This window comes from Ranitomeya variabilis, chromosome 1 (assembly GCF_051348905.1).
Source record: "Ranitomeya variabilis isolate aRanVar5 chromosome 1, aRanVar5.hap1, whole genome shotgun sequence".
NCBI lineage: Eukaryota > Metazoa > Chordata > Amphibia > Anura > Dendrobatidae > Ranitomeya > Ranitomeya variabilis.
In genome coordinates this window covers 225,358,329-225,379,677 of record NC_135232.1, presented here as the reverse complement: position 1 = coordinate 225,379,677, position 21,349 = coordinate 225,358,329, and the positions used below count along the sequence as shown (strand labels likewise).

The 21,349-nt window shown below is 45.2% G+C and overlaps 1 protein-coding gene across 1 annotated transcript in view; it reads right to left on the bottom strand.

Moving 5' to 3' along the window:
• Positions 1–21,349, bottom strand: part of KNTC1 (kinetochore associated 1) — a 352,480-nt gene that overhangs the window by 68,984 nt on the left and 262,147 nt on the right. Inside the window, exons 57-59 of the mRNA XM_077293161.1 lie at positions 2,672–2,728; positions 2,521–2,575; positions 2,381–2,444 (exon numbers count right to left, since the gene is read on the bottom strand). Coding sequence (XP_077149276.1) covers positions 2,381–2,444; positions 2,521–2,575; positions 2,672–2,728 — 176 coding nt within the window. The remainder of the gene's footprint in view (positions 1–2,380; positions 2,445–2,520; positions 2,576–2,671; positions 2,729–21,349) is intronic.

The following is a 21,349-nucleotide window of genomic DNA, read 5'->3' as shown; positions in this document are numbered from 1 at the left end:
ATCAGTTTTGGGAGTTCCCTATTTAGCCTTGCTCTCCAGTCACTTCCTTGCCGGTCATCATTGTAACCTGAGTCATTCAGTTGCATGTTCCTGCTACTAGTCTGCTGATCAGCTAAGTGGACTCTTGTCCTTATTGTTTTGTTTTTCTTGTCCAGTTTACAGTTTTGTCTTTTCCTGTTACTGGAAGCTCTTGTGGACTGAAATTGCCACTCCTGTGTCATGAGTTGACACAGGAGTCTTAAAGTAATTTCAGGATGGGTTTTTGAAAGGGTTTTTCAGCTGACCGTGAAGTCCTCTTTTGTATCCTTCCTCTATCTAGTAAGTGGACCTCGCTTTGCTAAATCTACCTTCATACTGTGTATGTCTTTTCCTCTGAACTCACCGTTAATATACGTGGGGGCTACTATCATCTTTGGGGAATTTCTCTAGAGGTAAGCCAGGTCTGTTCCTTCCTCTTCCAGGCGTAGTTAGTTCTCCGGCTGGCGCATGGCATCTAGGCAGCCGTAGGAATGCTTCCTGGCTACTGTTAGTTGTGTGGTAGATTTAGGTCACGGTCAGCTTGAGTTTCCATCACCCGAGAGCTAGTCTGTTATTTTTGTGTTTCTGATGTTCCCATGCCATTGGGGAATCATGACACCTAAGGCTACTTGCGTTGTGTGGAATCCGTCGTTTTGGACAAAAAACGGATCCTGCAAATGTGCCCACAGGATGCCTTTTTTGCCCATAGACTTGTATTACCGACGGATGGCCACACGTCGCATCCATCGTGCACTGGATCCGTTGTGTTTTGGCGGACCGTCGTCAAAAAAAAAGTTCAATGTAACCTTTTTTTTGTACGTCGCGTCCGCCATTTCCACGCATGCGTGGCCGTAACTCTGCCCCCTCCTCCCCAGGACATAGACAGGGCAGCGGATGCGTTGAAAAACTGCATCCGCTGCCCACGTTGTGCACAATTTTCACAACGTGCTTCGGTACGTCGGGCCAACGCATTGCGACCGCCCCGTACCGACGCAAGTGTGAAAGAAGCCTAAGGCTACTTTCACACTAGCGTCGTACTCGGCCCATCGCAGTGTGTCGGGCCGACGTACCAACGCTAGCGTTGTAAGCGCCGCACAACGGGTGCAGCTGATGCTGTTTTTTCAACGCATCCGCTGCCCCATTGTGAGGTGCGGGGAGGCGGGGGCGGAGTTCCGGCCACGCATGCGCGGTCGGAAATGGCGGACACGTCGCACAAAAAAGTTACATGTAGCGTTTTTTTGTGCTGACGGTCCGCCAAAGCACGACGCATGCGTCGCACGACGGATGCGACGTGTGGCAATCCGTCGCAATGTGTCGCTAATGCAAGTCAATGGAGAAAAAACGCATCCTGCAAGCACTTTTGCAGGATGCGTTTTTTCTCCAACGACGCATTGCGACGGAAGCCAAAAAACGCTAGTGTGAAAGTAGCCTAACCCTAACCCTAGCCCTAACCCTAAAATTAGCCCCAACCCTAACCCTAATTTTAGCCCAAACTCGTCTCTCCTGCCGGCCGGCAGATGGCAGCAGATGGCGGGCGCACTGCGCATGCGCCCGCCATTTTCTTTGCCGAGGAAGAAGCCGGCCGGCTAGAGGAGATGCAGGAGGACCCGGGGACACCGGGTGAGTATGACAGGGTCCCCGAATCCCCCTATTTCTCTGTCCTCTGATGTGCGATCACATCAGAGGACAGAGAATTACAGATCGCTTTTTTTTTTTTGCGGTCGCTGGTAAACAGTTAATTACCGGCGATCGCAAAACAGGGGTCGGTAAAAACCGACCCTGATCATGTTCTTTGGGGTCTCGGCTACCCCCGGCAGCCGAGACCCCAAAGATCTTCCGGGTGCCGGGCGCACTGCGCCCGCCATTTTTTCCCGGAAAAAAGATGGCGGCGCCCATCGGGAGCCACGAGGAGCACCGGGGGAGATAGGTGAGTATTGGGGGGCTATTGGGGGCCATCGGGGACACTATTTCTCTGTCCTCCGATGTGCGATCACATCGGAGGACAGAGAAATTAAATGGCAAATCGCGTTTTTTTTTTTTTTTGTTGCGACCGCCGGTAAACGCTTAATTACCGGCGATCGCAACTCGGGGGTCGGTAAAACCCCCCCGAATCATGTTCTCTGGGGTCTCGGCTACCCTCGGCAACCGAGACCCCAGAGAAAATCCGACTCTGGGGGGCGCTATTCACTTTTTCCACAGCGCCGTTAATTAAAGGCGCTGTGGTTTAAGTACCCTTAGCGGCCGCCGTTAAAAGGCGTATCGGCGGTCGTTAAGGTGTTAAATTATAGTTTAGTACAAAATTAAGTAAAATATGTAAAAGGTACATACTTCGGAAACTATAGAACAATTTTATATTTCTCACCTTAGTAATACCAAAAAGGACTGGTAGCATTCTTCAAGCTGTGAAGGGCTTGGAGGACAGGAAGCTGCAAAACAAAAGAGTACATGTTCAGATAGCAGTAATAATATCCAAACTTTATAATAATATAAATATCAACATACCGCAGGCAAATGGTGCCAGTATGACACTACGCCATGCCCTGCTAAAGTTTGGCACCTATGAACAAAACCAAATATTCAGAATCCATTTTGTATAATTGATTCAATTATATCACTACATTAATGTAACAACCAACAAAGAGAACATACATACCTCCCAGAGGCAGTGGATGCCAGTGATAGCTACTAACACTTTTCTGAGGTAAGACATCTACAAAAAACATACAAAAAAATTCACATTTGATTTCTATATCGCTTGCTATAGCCATGTTATATACAGTATACATATACAATGTGCATATCACTTTCATTAGAAATTATCAAAATATATGAAATTTGATGAAAATTTTATACAAATTCGCATTTTTTAACTTTTAATTTTTATACCTTTAAAACAGTCATACCAGACAAAATGGTTCACAAATATTTACCATATATGCCTACTTTACGTCAGCAGTTTTGGCACATCATTTTTTGTTAGGATGTTAGAAGCCTTAAAACTTTAGCAATAATTTTTAATTTTTTCTATAAAATATGCAAAACCTATTGTTTTTTTGTAGGGACCACTTCACACTTCAAGTTTATTTGGCTTATTGAGTAACCTGCCAACATTTATCTCTACATCTGTGTTGGCTATTGGCCCTTTGTTCCTCTTCGCTCCCCCTTTTCTTGTGGGTGGGTGGGGGGGGTGGGTTTAGTCATTTTCCCCTATAGGTAGATGGCCTGGCTAGCTGTGATTCCGTATACTGATGTGATTTATTATCAGTGGGCTATTTAGTGGGTACTTACGCTGTCTATTTCACTAATCTGTGCTCTAAGAGCCTGTACTGTTCAGGACATAGAGTGGGTACAGAAAGTATTCAGACCCCTATACATTTTTCACTCTTTGTTTGCAGCCATTTAGTAAATTCAAAAAAGTTTATTTTTTTTCTCATTAATGTACACTCTGCACCCCATCTTGCCTGAAAAAAACCCAAAAATGTAGAAATTGTTGCAAATTTATTAAAAAAAGAAAAACTGAAATATCACATGGTCATAAGTATTCAGACCCTTTGCTCAGACACTCATATTTAAGTCACATGCTGTCCATTTCCTTGTGATCCTCCTTGAGATGGTTCTATTCCTTCATTGGAGTCCAGCTGTGTTTAATTAAACTGATAGGACTTGATTTGGAAAGACACACACCTGTCTATATAAGACCTCACAGCTCACAGTGTATGTCAGACCAAATGAGAATCAGGAGGTCAAAGGAACTGGCCAAGGAGCTCAGAGACAGAATTGTGGCAAGGCACAGATCTGGCCAAGGTTACAAAAGAATTTCTGCAGTACTCAAAAGTTTTTAAGAGCACAGTGGCCTCCATAATCCTTAAATGGAATAAGTTTGGGACCACCAGAACTCTTCCTAGACCTGGCCGTTCAGCCGAACTGAGCAATTGTGGGAGAAAAGCCTTGGTGAGAGAGGTAAAGAGGAACCCCAAAATCACGCAGTAGGGAGATGGGAGAAAGTTCCACAAAGTCAACTATCACTGCAGCCCTCAGCCAGTCGGGCCTTTATGGCAGAGTGGCCCGACGGAAGCCTCTCCTCAGTGCAAGACATATGAAAGCATGCATAGAGTTTGCTAAAAACACATGAAGGACTCCCAGACTATGAGAAATAAGGTTCTCTGGTCTGATGAGACGAAGATAGACCTTTTTGGTGATAATTCTAGGCGGTATGTGTGGAGAAAACCAGGCACTGCTCATCACCTGACCAATACAATCCCAACAGTGAAACATGGTGATGGCCGCATCATGCTATGGGGTCGTTTCTCAGCTGCAGGGACAGGACGACTGGTTGTCATTGAAGGAAACATGAATGTGGCCAAGTACAGAGATATCCTGGATGACAACCTCTTACAGAGTGCTCTGGACCTCAGACTTGGCCGAAGGTTCACCTTCCAACAAGACAATGACCCTAATCACACAGCTAAAATAACAAAGGAGTGGCTTCAGAACAACTCTGTGACCATTCTTGATTGGCCCAGCCAGAGCCCTGACCTAAACCCAATTGAGCATCTCTGGAAAAAACTGAAAATGGCTGTCCACCAACATTCACCATCCAACCTGATGGAACTGGAGAGGATCTGCAAGGAAGAATGGCAAAGGATCCCCAAATCCAGGTGTGAAAAACTTGTTCCATCATTCCCAAGAAGACTCATAGATGTACTAGCTCAAAAGGGTGCTTCTACTCAATATTGAGCAAAGGGTGGGTCTGAATACTTATGACCATGTGATATTTCAGTCTTTCTTTTTTTTAACCCCTTCATGACCCAGCCTATTTTGGCCTTAATGACCTTGCCGTTTTTTGCAATTCTGACCAGTGTCCCTTTATGAGGTAATAACTCAGGAACGCTTCAACGGATCCTAGCGATTCTGAGATTGTTTTTTCGTGACATATTGGGCTTCATGTTAGTGGTAAATTTAGGTCTATAATTTCTGAGTTTATTTGTTAAAAAAAACGGAAATTTGGCGAAAATTTTGAAAATTTCGCAATTTTCACATTTTGAATTTTTATTCTGTTAAACCAGAGAGTTATGTGACACAAAATAGTTAATAAATAACGTTTCCCACATGTCTACTTTACATCAGCACAATTTTGGAAACAAATTTTTTTTTTGCTAGGAAGTTATAAGGGTTAAAATTTGACCAGTGATTTCTCATTTTTACAACAAAATTTACAAAACCATTTTTTTTTAGGGACCACCTCACATTTGAAGTCATTTTGAGGGTTCTATATGGCTGAAAATACCCAAAAGTGACACCATTCTAAAAACTGCACCCCTCAAGGTGCTCAAAACCACATTCAAGAAGTTTATTAACCTTTCAGGTGTTTCACAGCAGCAGAAGCAACATGGGAGTAAAAAATGAACATTTAACTTTTTAGTCACAAAAATGATCTTTTAGCAACAATTTTTTTTATTTTCCCAAGGGTAAAAGGAGAAACTGGACCACAGACGTTGTTGTCCAATTTGTCCTGAGTACGCTGATACCTCATATGTGGGGGTAAACCACTGTTTGGGCGCACGGCAGGGCTCGGAAGGGAAGGAGCGCCATTTGACTTTTTGAATGAAAAATTGGCTCCAATCTTTAGCGGACACCATGTCGCGTTTGGAGAGCCCCCGTGTGCCTAAACATTGGAGCTCCCCCACAAGTGACCCCATTTTGGAAACTAGACCCCCCAAGGAACTTATCTAGAAGCATAGTGAGCACTTTAAACCCCCAGGTGCTTCACAAATTGATCCGAAAAAATGAAAAAGTACTTTTTTTTCCTCAAAAAATTATTTTAGCCTCAATTTTTTCATTTTCACATGGGCAACAGGATAAAATGTATCCTAAATTTTGTTGGGCAATTTCTCCTGAGTACACCGATACCTCACATGTGGGGGTAAAGTACTGTTTGGGCACATGGTAAGGCTCGGAAGGGAAGGAGCGCCATTTGACTTTTTGAATGAAAAATTATCTCCATCGTTAGCGGACACCATGTCGCTTTTGGAATGCCCCTGTGTGCCTAAACATTGGAGCTCCTCCACAAGTGACCCCATTTTGGAAACTAGACCCCCCAAGGAACTTATCTAGAGGCATAGTGAGCACTTTAAACCCCCAGGTGCTTCACAAATTGATCCGCAAAAATGAAAAAGTACTTTTTTTTCACACAAAATTTCTTTTAGCCTCAATTCTTTCATTTTCACATGGGCAACAGGATAAAATGGATCCTAAAATTTGTTGGGCAATTTCTCCTGAGTACGCCGATACCTCATATGTGGGGGTAAACCACTGTTTGGGTGCACGGCAAGGCTCGGAAAGGGAGGCGTGCCATTTGACTTTTTGAATGGAAAATTAGCTCCAATCGTTAGCGGACACCATGTCGCGTTTGGAGAGCCCCTGTGTGCCTAAACATTGGAGATCCCCTACAAGTGACCCCATTTTGGAAACTAGACCCCCCAAGGAACTTATCTAGATGCATAGTGAGCACTTATAACCCCCAGGTGCTTCACAGAAGTTTATAACGCAGAGCCGTGAAAATAAAAAATAATTTTTCTTTCCTCAAAAATGATTTTTAGCCCAGAATTTTTTATTTTCCCAATGGTAATAGGAGAAATTGGACCCCAATTGTTGTTGTCCAGTTTGTCCTGAGTACGATGATACCCCATATGTGAGGGTAAACCACTGTTTGGGCGCACGGCAGGGCTCGGAAGGGAAGGCATGCCATTTGGCTTTTTGAATGGAAAATTAGCTCCAATCATTAGCGGACACCATGTCGCGTTTGGAGAGCCCCTGTGTGCCTAAACATTGGAGCTCCCGCACAAGTGACCCCATTTTGGAAACTAGACCTCCCAAGGAACTAACCTAGATGTGTGGTGAGCACTTTGAACCCCCAAGTGCTTCACAGAAGTTTATAATGCAGAGCCATGAAAATAAAAAATAATTTTTCTTTTCTCAAAAATGATTTTTTAGCCCACAATTTTTTATTTTCCCAAGGGTAACAGGAGAAATTGGACCCCAAAAGTTGTTGTCCAGTTTCTCCTGAGTACGCTGATACCCCATATGTGGGGGTAAACCACTGTTTTGGCACACGTCGGGGTTCGGAAGGGAAGTAGTGACGTTTTGAAATGCAGACTTTGATGGAATGCTCTGCGGGCGTCAGGTTGCTTTTGCAGAGCCCCTGTCATGTGCCTAAACAGTAGGAACTCCCCACAAGTGACTCCATTTTGGAAACTAGACCCCCAAGGGAACTTATCTAGATATGTGGTGAGCACTTTGAACCCCCAAGTGCTTCACAGAAGTTTATAACTCAGAGCCGTGAAAATAATAAATGTGTTTCCTTTCCTCAAAAATATATTTTTAGCCCAGAATTTTTTATTTTTGCAAGAGTAACAGGAGAAATTGGACCCAAAAGTTGTTGTCCAGTTTCTCCTGAGTACGCTGATACCCCATATATGGGGGTAAACCACTGTTTGGGCACATGCCGGGGCTCGGAAGGGAAGTAGTGACGTTTTGGAATGCAGACTTTGATGGAATGGTCTGCGGGCATCATGTTACGTTTGCAGAGCCCCTGATATGCCTAAACAGTAGAAACCCCCCACAAGTGACCCCATTTTTGAAACTAGACCCCCCAAGGAACTTATCTAGATGTGTGGTGAGCACATTCAACCCCCAAGTGCTTCACAGAAGTTTACAACGCAGAGCCGTGAAAATAAAAAATAATTTTTCTTTCCTCAAAAAAGATGTTTTAGCAAGTAATTTTTTATTTTCACAAGGCTAACAGGAGAAATTGGGCCCCAATATTTGTTGCCCAGTTTGTTGTGAGTGTGCTGGTACCCCATATGTGGGGGTAAACCACTGTTTGGGCACACGTCAGGGCTCGGAAGGGAAGTAGTGACATTTGAAATGCAGACTTTGATGGAATGGTCTGCGGGCGTCACATTGCATTTGCAGAGCCCCTGATGTGCCTAAACAGTAGAAACACCCCACAAGTGACCCCATTTTGGAAACTAGACCCCCCAAGGAACTTACCTAGATGTGTGATGAGCACGTTCAACCCCCAAGTGCTTCACAGAAGTTTACAACGCAGAGCCGTGAAAATAAAAAATCATTTTTCTTTCCTCAAAAAAGATGTTTTAGCAAGCAATTTTTTATTTTCACAAAGGTAACAGGAGAAATTAGGACCCAATATTTGTTGCCCAGTTTGTTGTGAGTGTGCTGGTACCCCATATGTGGGGGTAAACCACTGTTTGGGCACACGTCAGGGCTCGGAAGGGAAGTAGTGACATTTGAAATGCAGACTTTGATGGAATGGTCTGCGGGCATCACGTTGCATTTGCAGAGCCCCTGATGTGCCTAAACAGTAGAAACACCCCACAAGTGACCCCATTTTGGAAACTAGACCCCCGAAGGAACTTATTTAGATGTGTGGTGACCACTTTCAACCCCCAAGTGCTTCACAGAAGTTTATAACGCAGAGCCGTGAAAATAAAAAATAATTGTTCTTTCCTCAAAAATTATGTTTTAGCAAGTAATTTTTTATTTTTGCAAGGGTAACAGGAGAAATTTGACCCCAACAGTTGTTGCCCAGTTTGTCCTGAGTACGATGGTACCCCAAATGTGGGGGTAAACCACTGTTTGGGCGCACGTCGGGGCTTGGAAGGGAGGGAGCACCATTTGACTTTTTGAACGCAAGATTGGCTGGAATCAATGGTGGCGCCATGTTGCGTTTGGAGACCCCTGATGTGCCTAAACAGTGGAAACCCCTCAATTCTAACTTCAACACTAACCACAACACACCCCTAATCCTAATCCCAACTGTAGCCATAACCCTAATCACAACCCTAACCCCAACACACCCCTAACCACAACCCTAACCGCAACACACCCGTAACCCTAATTCCAACCCTAATCCTAACCCTAACCCTAATCCCAACCCTAACCACAACTGTAACCCCAACGCACCCCTAACCCTATCTGTAACCCTAACCACTAGCCTAATCTTAACCCTATTTCCAACCCTAGCCCTAATTCCAACCCTAACTCTAATTCCAACCCTAACCCTAAGGCTATGTGCCCACGTTGCGGATTCGTGTGAGATTTTTCCGCACGATTTTTGAAAAATCTGCAGGTAAAAGGCACTGCGTTTTACCTGCGGATTTACAGCAGATTTCCAGTGTTTTTTTGTGCGGATTTCACCTGCGGATTCCTATTGAGGAACAGGTGTAAAACGCTGCGGAATCCGCACAAAGAATTGACATGCTGCGGAAAATACAACGCAGCGTTTCTGCACGGAATTTTCCGCACCATGGGCACAGCGGATTTGGTTTTCCATAGGTGTACATGGTACTGTAAACCTGATGGAAAACTGCTACGAATTCGCAGCGGCCAATCCGCTGCGGATCCGCGGCCAATCCGCGGCCAATCTGCTGCAGATCCGCGGCCAATCCGCTGCGGATCCGTGGCCAATCCGCTGCGGATCCGCAGCCAAATCCGCACTGTGTGCACATGCCATAACCCTAACCCTACCCCTAACCCTACCCGTAACCCTAACCCTACCCCTAACCCTACCCCTAGTTCTAACCCTAGTTCTAACCCTAACCCTAGTTCTAACCCTAACCCTAGTGGAAAAAGAAAAAAAAATATTTTCTTTATTTTATTATTGTCCCTACCTATGGGGGTGATAAAGGGGGGGGTTTATTTATTATTTTTTTTATTTTGATCGCTGTGATAGAACCTACCACAGCGATCAAAATGTACTTTGTAATGAATCTGCCGGCCGGCAGATTCGGCGGGCGCACTGAGCATGCGCCCGCCATTTTGGAAGATGGCGGCACCCATGGAGGAGGCGGACGGGCACCGGGAGCCTCGGTAAGTATAAGGGGGGGAGATCGGGGCACGGGGGGGCGTTGGAGCACGGGGGGGGGGTGACATAGGAGCAGGGGGGGGAGCGGGCAGGAGGACGGGGGAGCGGAGCACAGGACGGAGGGGACCGGACCCCATAACGGAGCACTGGGGGGGCGATCGGTGGGGTGGGGGGGGTCACTTCAGGTTTTCCAGCCATGGCCGATGATATTGCAGCATCGGCCATGGCTGGATTGTAATATTTCACCAGTTTTTTAGGTGAAATATTACAAATCGCTCTGATTGGCAGTTTCACTTTCAACAGCCAATCAGAGCGATCGTAGCCACGGGGGGGTGAAGTACCACTCCCCCTGTCCCTGCAGAACGGGTGAAATCGGAGTTAACCCTTTCACCCGCTCTGCAGCGACGCGATCATTCCATGACGCCACATAGGCGTCATGGGTCGGATTGGCACGGGTTTTCATGACGCCTACGTGGCGTCATGGGTCGGGAAGGGGTTAATAAATTTCCAAAAATTTCTACATTTCTGATTTTTTTTCAGTCAAGATGGGGTGCAGAGTGTACATTAATGAGAAAAAAAATGAACTTTTTTGAATTTACCAAATGGCTGCAATGAATCAAAGAGTGAAAAATTTAAAGGGGTCTAACTACTTTCCGTACCCACTGTACATTAGGTATCCGTCTAAATCTACAAAATACATAATTTAGATAGAACCATTCACTATGTAGGCAGATGAAGTCATTTTGGATTCCATCAGGCCTCTGTTCCAGCGGTATCCAGACTTTTCAGATGTGGAGAAGAGTATAGCAAATTTTTGTGCACACCTAAAACGATGGGAAACAGCTGAATCAGAGGCCAGATGGAGTCCAAACGGCTCCATATGACTTATTATCATAAATTAAACCATTATGTTTTGTCTGAATCCTTTTTTGTCATAGATTTATTGTTCCAATGTTTCCTGCCAAAAATGTTTCTCCCCTTTCAACACTGAGGGTATGTGCACACGTTGCGGATTTGCCTTCGGATTTTTCCGCACTGAATCCGCACCTCTTGGCAGAAAACACAGGTGTGTTTTTGATGCGTTTTTTTATGCTTTTCTTATGCGGATTTGTATGCGTTTATGAAAGCTTAATAAAGATATTTTATTAAACAAAAAAAAATTTGTGATGTCATTTCTTGTCCAACCTCCTCTTTTACATTTGTCCAACCCACACTCCATTACACACAGATAGATATTATCTATAAATCTATCTGTCATTCGTTCTATGTATAGATCTATCTATTTCATTCCTTCTATCTATCTTTCTATCTATAGATAGGTAGATAGAAATGGGATAGCTAGATATAAGGAATGAGAAAGATACATAGAAGGATTGAGATAGATCTATATATAGATAGATCTATAGATGCATAGATATACAGTACAGACCAAAAGTTTGGACACACCTCATTTAAAGATTTTTCTGTATTTTCATGACTATGAAAATTGTACATTCACACTGAAGGCATCAAAACTATGAATTAACACATGTAGAATTATATACTTAACAAAAAAGTGTGAAACAACTGAAAATATGTCTTATATTCTAGGTTCTTCAAAGTAGCCACCTTTTGCTTTGATGACTGCTTTGCACACTCTTGGCATTCTCTTGATGAGCTTCAAGAGGTAGTCACCGCGAATGGTCTTCCAATAATCTTGAAGGAGTTCCCAGAGATGCTTAGCACTTGTTGGCCCTTTTGCCTTCACTCTGTGGTCCAGCTCACCCCAAACCATCTCGATTGGGTTCAGGTCTGGTGACTGTGGAGGCCAGGTCATCTGGCGTAGCACCCCATCACTCTCCTTCTTGGTCAAAAAGCCCTTACACAGCCTGAAGGTGTGTTTGCGGTTATTGTCCTGTTGAAAAATAAATGATGGTCCAACTAAACGCAAACCGGATGGAATAGTATGCCTCTGCAAGATGCTGTGGTAGCCATGCTGGTTCAGTATGCCTTCAATTTTGAATAAATCCCCAACAGTGTCACCAGCAAAGCACCCCAACACCATCACACCTCCTCCTCCATGCTTCACGGTGGGAGCCAGGCATGTAGAGTCCATCCGTTCACCTTTTCTGCGTCACACAAAGACACGGTGGTTGGAACCATACATCTCAAATTTGGACTCATCAGACCAAAGCACAGATTTCCACTGGTCTAATATCCATTCCTTGTGTTCTTTAGCCCAAACAAGTCTCTTCTGCTTGGTGCCTGTCCTTAGCAGTGGTTTCCTAGCAGCTATTTTACCATGAAGGCCTGCTGCACAAAGTCTCCTCTTAACAGCTGTTGTAGAGATGTGTCTGCTGCTAGAACTCTGTGTGGCACTGACCTGGTCTCTAATCTGAGCTGCTGTAAAACTGCGATTTCTGAGGCTGGTGATTCGGATAAACTTATCCTCAGAAGCAGAGGTGACTCTTGGTCTTCCTTTCCTGGGGCGGTCCTCATGTGAACCAGGTTCTTTGTAACGCTTGATGGTTTTTGCCACCGTACTTGGGGACACTTTCAAAGTTTTCCCAATTTTTCGGACTGACTGACCTTCATTTCTTAAAGTAATGATGGCCACTCGTTTTTCTTTAGTTAGCTGCTTTTTTCTTGCCATAATACAAATTCTAACAGTCTATTCAGTAGGACTATCAGCTGTGTATCCACCAGATTTCTGCACAACACAACTGATGGTCCCAACCCCATTTATAAGGCAAGAAATACCACTTATTAAACCTGACAGGGCACACCTGTGAAGTGAAAACCATTTCCAGTGACTATATCTTGAAGCTCATCAAGAGAATGCCAAGAGTGTGCAAAGCAGTCATCAAAGCAAAAGGTGGCTAGAATAGAAAACATAATTTCAGTTGCTTCACTTTTTTTGTTAAGTATATAATTCCACATGTGTTAAAGAAGTTGTCCACTACTATAACCTTTTTTTTTTTTTTTTTTCATAAATCTTGCTATTATGGGCCACTGAAAACATCTACTGTGTTTATTTTAGCAATATTACCTTTTATCATGCAAGGTCTAACTATGCTGGATTATATTTAGCACTAAGTATTAGCAGGCTTTTTCTTGGCTCTCTGTGTTGCCCATAAGTCATATTTACTCACCTGGGTAGTTCACAAGTTGCATCATGATATGTATTATCCATTTTTATCATGCATAAATTGGTTATTTTTCTTGTATTTATCTCTAAATAAATTGTATGTTCAATATAACTCTGTGTCCTCCTACTCATATAAAGTTCCATGATGCATTGCATTCTACTAAGCAGGAACCTACCACACCCACTCCAAAACACACCCCAACCCCTCCCTCCTCTCCCCCCTCTAGCTTCAGAAAGACTTGTGATGTCATTTCTGTCCAACCTCCTCTTTTACATTTGTCCAACCCACACTCCATTACACACAGATAGATAGATAGATAGATAGATAGATATGGGATAGACAGATAGATAGATAGATACAGATATATCTATATATCTATGTCTATTTCCATAGGTATGTCCATATCCATGTTTCTAAACCCCTTCACCCCCTGGAGCTTTTTTGTTTTCGTTTATCGCTCCCCTTCTTTCCAGAGCCATAATTTTTCCATCAATATGGCCATGTGATCTTTTGCGTGACAAGTTCTACTTTTGAACGACACCATTGGTTTTACCATGTCGTGTAGCAGAAAATGTGAAAAAAATTCAAAGTGCAATGAAATGGCAAAAAAGTGCAATCCCACACTTGTTTTTTGCTTGGCTTTTTGGCTAGGTTCACTAAATGCTAAGGCTGTGTGCACCCGTTGCGGATCTGATTGCAGATCCGCAGCGTTTTTTGCTGCACTGAATTGCATCAAATCCGCAGTGTAGTGTACAACCAATGTAAGTCTATGGGAGCCGCAGACTTGTTGTGCACATGCTGCGGAAAAAGCCGCACCAAAACCACACCAAGAACTGCATCAAAACTGCACCAAAAACTGTATCAAAACCGCACCAAAACTGCAAAACTGCACCAGGTTTTGATGCAGTTTTTGGTGCAGTTTTGATGCAGTTTTTGGTGCAGTTTTGATGCTTTTTTTGGTGAGGTTTATGCGCGGTTTTAATGCCGTTTTTGGAAATAAGTAAATAAACGGAAAATGTGCATGATTTGAATGGAAACATGCATGAAAAAACGGATTCCAAGGCCGGATTCATCATTTCACAGCTCAGTTTCATACGTTTTTTTGCCGGATCCGTTGCTGTGCGTTTTTTCGCCGGACAGAAAAAAACGTTCCTCTGTATGTGTTTTCCATCCGGCGGAAACAGCTTATTTGACGGATCCGGCAAAAAACGGATGAAACTCTATGAGAAAAAAACGGATCCGACGGAAAAAAATGGATCCGTTTTTTTCAAAACTCGCCAGATTGTGCCTCACGGCAAAAACCTGATGTGTGAAAGCACCCAAATATATGGATAGATAAATCTATGTATCTACAGATATATCTATAGATAAATATATCTATAGATAGATATATCCATAGATATATAATAGAAAGGCCGATGTTTCTATAAGGCTACTTTCACACTTGCGTTTTCCGCAATCCGTCTTTTTGGGAAAAAAACGGATCCTGCAAATGTGCTCGCAGGATGCGTTTTTTACCCATAGACGTGTATTAGTGAAGGATCGCGACGGATGGCCACACGTCGCGTCCATCGTGCAACGGATGCGTCGTGTTTTGGCGGACCGTTGGCACGTCCGTCGCGTCTGCCATTTTCTACCGCGCATGCGCGGCCAAAACTCCGCCCCCTCCTCCCCGGACTTCAGAATGGGCAGCGGATGCGTTGAAAAACTGCATCCGCTGCCCACGACGTGCACAAATTTCACAACGTGCGTCGGTACGTTGGCCCAACGCATAGCGATGGACCCGTGCCGACGCAAGTGTGAAACAGGCCTTAATGAGCGTTTAATTTAATAAAAAACTGAAAAAAAACGCGTGGGCTCCCGCGCAATTTTCTGCGCAAGAGGGGGAAAGCCGACGGCCGGGGGCCAATATTTGTAGCCTGCTATGAATATCAGCCCACAGCTGTCTGCGTAGCCTTTACTGGCTATTAAAATAGGGGGACCCCCCCAAAAAAAATGACGTGGGGTCCCCCTATATTTTATAGCCAGAAAGGCTATGCAGACAGCTGCGGGCTGATATTCATAGCCTAGAGAGGGGCCATGGATATTGGTCCCCCCCCCTGCTACAAATACCAGTCCGCAGCCATCCCAGAAATGGCGCATCTGTAAGATGCGCCAATTCCGGCACTGAGGCTGGTTTCACACTTGCGTTTTTGGACGCTGCGTTTTAGCGCTAAAAACGCATGCGTTTTTTTTCCTATACTTAACATTAAATACGCATGCGTTTTTTCGCATGCGTTTTGACGCGTTTTCGGCAACGCATGCGTTTTTGTACGCGCGCGTTCATTTGCAGAAATGCAACCTGTAGTAATTTTTAGCAGCGTTTTTTTGCCGCAAAAAAACGCATGCGTTTATTTGCGGCAAAAAAATGCATTGCTGTCTATGTAAACGCATGCGTTTTTAAGCACATGCGTTTGTTTGCGTTAAAAGCGCATGCGTTTTTATAGAAAAAAACAGAAAAAAACACTGAAACACCACCCACCACCATCAGGGTGATAAAGGGATCCAAACCCTAACCCTACCCCTAACCGTTTAATGAACATTTTCTGACAGTCATAGTGCCACGATATTTCAGTGCCACGTATTTCAGTGCCACGTATTTCAGTGCCACGTATATAAGTGCCACGTATGTAAGGCTACGTTCACATTTGCGTTGTGCGCCGCAGCGTCGGCGACGCAACGCACAACGCAAACAAAAACGCAGCAAAACGCTGCGTTTTGCGACGCATGCGTCCTTTTTTTGGTTGATTTTGGACGCAGCAAAAATGCAACTTGCTGCGTCCTCTGCGCCCGGACGCGTGCGCCGCAGTGACGCATGTGTCGCAAAACGCAAGTGCAACGCATGTCCATGCGCCCCCATGTTAAATATAGGGGCGCATGACGCATGTGGCGACGCTGCGGCGCCCGACGCTGCGACGCAGACCGCAAATGTGAACGTAGACTAAGTGCCACGTGCCACATATATAAGTGCCACGTATGTAAGTGCCACGTGCCACGTATTTAAGTGCCTCGTATTTAAGTGCCACGTATTTCAGTGCCACGGATTTAAGTGCCACGGATTTAAGTGCCACGTGCCACGTATTTCAGTGCCACGGATTTAAGTGTCACCTATGTAAGTGCCACGTATTTCAGTGCCACGTATTTCAGTGCCACGTATTTCAGTGCCACGTATGTAAGTGCCACGTATGTAAGTGCCACGTATTTCAGTGTCACGTATTAAAGTGCCACGTATTTCTGTCACATTTACGGTTAGGGTTGATGTCACCGCTCTATAGGACCCTCAGTGACACACTGACAGGAGGCAATGGCTCCTGCAGTGTATCACTGAGGTTACTAAAGTTCACTGGTCTCACTTTATGGCAAAAAGCTGCATGGGAACTTTCTCATACAGCATGCCATAAAGTGAGACTAGGGACTATTTTCTCACAGGGGCGTAGGAATACATTGTGGGGAATACATTGTGGAAGGATACCTTCCTCCCCTCATTGTGTTCCTGGTGCCCCTGGTGAGTGGTTGCGTCAGCTGATGCTCCTGCTCTCCACGGGAGATCGTCGTGGGACACTCGTTTTAATTGGATTTCTGCGGATCAGGGAGTATAGTGTTTGTTTATTATTTTAATATTTTTTACAGATGACAATGGCTTCGGGGATCAAAGTGACAAGTGATGGTGAGTATGTACTCTATGTTTTATGTACTGTATGTCTATATGTATGTACTGTATGTAATGTATGTATGTATGTATGTATGTATTGTATGTCTGTATGTATGTACTGTATGCGCATGTCGTCGCATGGCGCATGTCGTCGCATGGCGTCGCATGCAGCATGCCGTCGCATGCAGCATGTCGTCGCATGCAGCATGCCGTCGCATGGCGCATGTCCTGTATGTGTTCTATGTATGTATGTACTGTATATGTGTTTTTTTTTTGTTTTTTTTGTTTTTTTACATTCAACACATTAGCCGGATGATGGGACTACTACTGTCCCATCATTGGCTAATGTGTCACTCACTGTCACTGTAGCAGGCAGAGCCCGATGGGACTTGTAGTCCCATCGGACGATGCCTGCACACAGAGACGCCGCCGCCATCACCACCGCACAGCCACCTTCAGCACCGGCCGCAGCCGCCGCCGCAGCACATCTCAGCAAGCAGATCCCAGCACCAGACACGTGTCACCTGCAGTGCACAGCCCCGCCCGCCCACAGCACAGCCCCGCCCCCAGCACAGTCCCGCCCACAGCCCAGTCACTCTTGAGTGACTGCTGACTGTGCGGCTGGGACACGCCTGTTACTGACGTCACGTCAATTTCCAGAGTCTGGAAATTGACGTGACGTCGGCGGAAATTAGCGGTGGCTGCAGCCTGGGGGTCACGTGACCCGGACTCAGCCGCCAGCATAGCGCCGCTCACAGGGGAAAAAGGCAACGCAAGGTATTTACACAATTCATCAGGGGCCCCGGGGGGATACATTGGGGGGATAATTGAAAGTAGTGGACAACCCCTTTAATTCATAGTTTTGATGTCTTCAGTGTGAATGTACAATTTTCAAAGTCATGAAAATACAGAAAAATCTTTAAATGAGAAGGTGTGTCCAAACTTTTGGTCGGTACTGTATCTATTCATACATCTATCCATAGATATATCTAAGTATCTATAGATATATCTGTCTATCTATAAATATATCTATAGATAGATAGATCTATCTATAGATATATCCATATCTATCTCTATAGATATGTCCCTAGATATATAATAACAAGGCCGATGTTTATTAATGAACAATATGTTTAATTTTGGGGAAAAAAAAAAACGGGAAAAAAATGGCGTGGGTTCCCGTGCATTTTTCTGCGCCAGAGGGGGAAAGCCGACGGCCGGGGGCATTATATTTGTAGCCTGGGAAGGGGGTAATACCCATGGCCCCTTCCCAGGCTATGAATATCATCCCGCAGCTGTCTGAATAGCCTTTACTGGCTATCAAAATGGGGGACCCCCCCCCCAAAATGACGTGGGGTCCCCCTATATTTTATAGCCAAAAAGGCTACACAGACAGCTGCGGGCTGATATTCATAGCCTAGAGAGCGGCCATGGATATTGGCCCCCCTGGCTACAAATACCAGCACCCAGCCGCCCCAGAAATGGTGCATCTGTAAGATGCGCCAATTCCGGCACTTAGCCTCTCTCTTCCCCCTGCCATGTAGCGGTGGAATATGGGGTAATAAGGGGTTAATGTCACCTTTGTATTGCTATTTCACAATACTTACAAACACGCCTAATTCCTGCGACGCCCTCGATCACCTGCACAAAATAAAAATAATAAACCAACCATATACACCCTGTCCGACGCAGTCCAATTAACCCCTTTCTGACATATGACGTACTATCCCGTCGAGGTGGGGTGGACCCGTATGACCACCGACGGGATAGTACATCATATGCGATCGGTCGCGCTCACAGGGGGAGCGAGGCCGATCGCGGCTGGGTGTCAGCTGACTATCGCAGCTGACATCTGGCACATTAACCCCCGAAACACCGCGATCAAACATGATTGCATTGTTCGGCGGTATAGGTAAGCATCGCGCAGGGAGGGGGCTCCCTGAGATGTGATCGCGTTGCTCCAGGGGTCTCCTACCTCCTTCTCCCTGCAGGCCCCGGATCCAAAATGGCCGCGAGGCTACATCCGGGTCCTGCAGGGAGGTGGCTTACCAGCGCCTGCTCAGAGCAAGCGCTGGTCAGCCTGCAGCCCTGCATGTCAGATCGCTGATCTGACAATAGATCAGCGATCCGACACTATAACATGATGCCCCCCTGGGGCAATGTTATAGTATAAAAAAATATTCAGATGTGAAAAAAAAAAAAAATTACTAAATAAAGAAAAAAAAAAATATTGTTCCCATAAATACATTTCTTTATCTAAAAAAAAAAACAAAAAACAGTAACAGTACACATATTTAGTATCGCCGCGACTGTAACGACCCCACCTATAAAAGTGTGCAGCTAGTTAACCCCTTCAGTGAACGCGGTAAAAAAACAAACAAAAAAAAACGAAGCAAAAAACAACGCTTTATTATCATATCGACAAACAAAAAGTGGAATCAAAAATGTATCAAAAATACAGATATAAATAACCATGGTACCGCTGAAAACGTCATCTTGCCCCGCAAAAAACGAGCCGCCATACAGCATCATCAAAGAAAAAATAAAACAGGGATTATTGTGTTACTCACCGTAAAATCCTTTTCTCCGAGTCGTTCATTGGGGGACACAGGACTGTGGGTGTATGCTACTGCTGCCAGGAGGCTGACACTAAGTGGACACAAAAAAAGTTAGCTCCTCCTCCGTAGTATACACCTTGCCACTGGCCCTGACAACTCCAGTTTGGTGTACAAGCAGTAGGAGAAAGAGAAAACAACAGCATTAGTGCAATGTCAACATGTCTAGAATAACATTACTGACAGAACAACCCCATTGATAACCAAAAAATTAACAGGGCGGGAGCTGTGTCCCCCAATGAACGACTCGGAGAAAAGGATTTTACGGTGAGTAACACAAAAATCCCTGTTTCTCCATCGTCTCATTGGGGGACACAGGACTGTGGGATGTCCCAAAGCAGTCCCAGGGTGGGAAGAAGACTTACTGGAATAAACCACTTAGGCACTTACCGCCTATAGGTGTGCTACCGCAGCCTGAAGAATCCTCCTTCCCAAACTTGCATCAGCAGAGGCCTGAGTGTGGATATTGTAATGTTTGGAAAAGGTGTGCAGACTGGACCAAGTTGCCGCTTTGCAAACCTGTTCTGCTGATGCTTGGTGCTGAAGTGCCCAGGAAGCCCCTACCGCTCGAGTGGAATGTGCCCTGATCCCAGCCGGGATAGCTACGCCCTTGATGCGGTAGGCCTCCTGAATGGTGGCTCGTATCCATCTGGCTAAGGTCGATTTAGAGGCTGCGAGTCCCTTCCTATGACCCACGGGAAGAATGAACAGTACATCCGTCTGTCGAAAAGAAGCGGTCCGAGAAACATACCTTCTCAGAGCTCTCACCAGATCCAGGGTATGGAGAGCCTTTTCCACACGGTGCGTTGGTGCGGGACAAAAAGAAGGTAAGACAATGTCCTCACTGATGTGGAACGAGGACACTACCTTTGGCAAAAAAGAAGGTGCTGGTCTTAGCACCACCTTATCCTGATGAAATTGTAAAAACGGGGACTGGCAGGACAAGGCTGCCAATTCCGACACTCGTCTAATGGAGGTTATAGCTACTAAGAACAGAACCTTCCAAGAAAGATACGTTAAAGAGACGTCTTGGAGAGGCTCGAATGGAGCTTCCTGTAGAGCACTCAAGACTAGGGTTGAGCGACCTTTAGTTTTTTAGGGTCGAGTCAGGTTTTGTGAAACCCGACTGTCTTAAAAGTCGAGTCGAGTGTGATCGGCCGACCACCGTGAAAAGTCGGGTTTCGGCCGAAACACGAAACCCAATGAAGAAATTTTTTAAATATTATTTTTAAAAAATCAATCTCTCTCTCTCTCCTCTCTCTCCCCCTAAACGCTGATTTTCCACATCGCTCCCAGAACGCTCATGTTACACTTTGCACATCGCTGTAATGCACGCGAAAAAAACTGCCTGTTGTTGTGTACGCCCCCTAACACCTACGTCAGCACTCTACCGCTCCTTCATTGGCTGCAAAAATGGCGCTAAACGTGTCATACGAAACGCGACTTTCGCGCCTAGATCGCGTACCGCATGGCCGACCCCACACAGGGATCGGGTCGGGTTTCATGAGACGCCGACTTTGCCAAAAGTCGGCGACTTATGAAAATGAACGACCCGTTTCGCTCAACCCTACTCAAGACCAAATTAAGGTCCCAAGCTTCTAGTGGAGCTCTGTAAGGAGGAACCATGTGAGAGACTCCCTGAAAAAACATCTTCACTTGCGAATTGATCGCGATCCTTCGCTGAAAAAGAACCGATAGGGCTGATATTTGCCTTCTAAGGGTACTTGGTGCGAGACCTGAGTCCAGACCAGCTTGGAGAAAGGCTAAAATATTAGGAATGGAGAACCGTAGAGGAGGAAGACCCTGCTTCCTGCACCATAGGAGGAAAACTTTCCAGGTGTGATGGTAAATGCGCGACGAAACGGTCTTTCGAGCATTAATCATAGTGGAAGCTACCTTTTGAGAAAAACCAGCCTGGGTCAGAATCCAAGATTCAATGGCCAGGTCGTCAAACGTAGGGCCTCTAAGTTCTGGTGGAATATCGGCCCCTGTGACAGAAGGTCTGACTGCA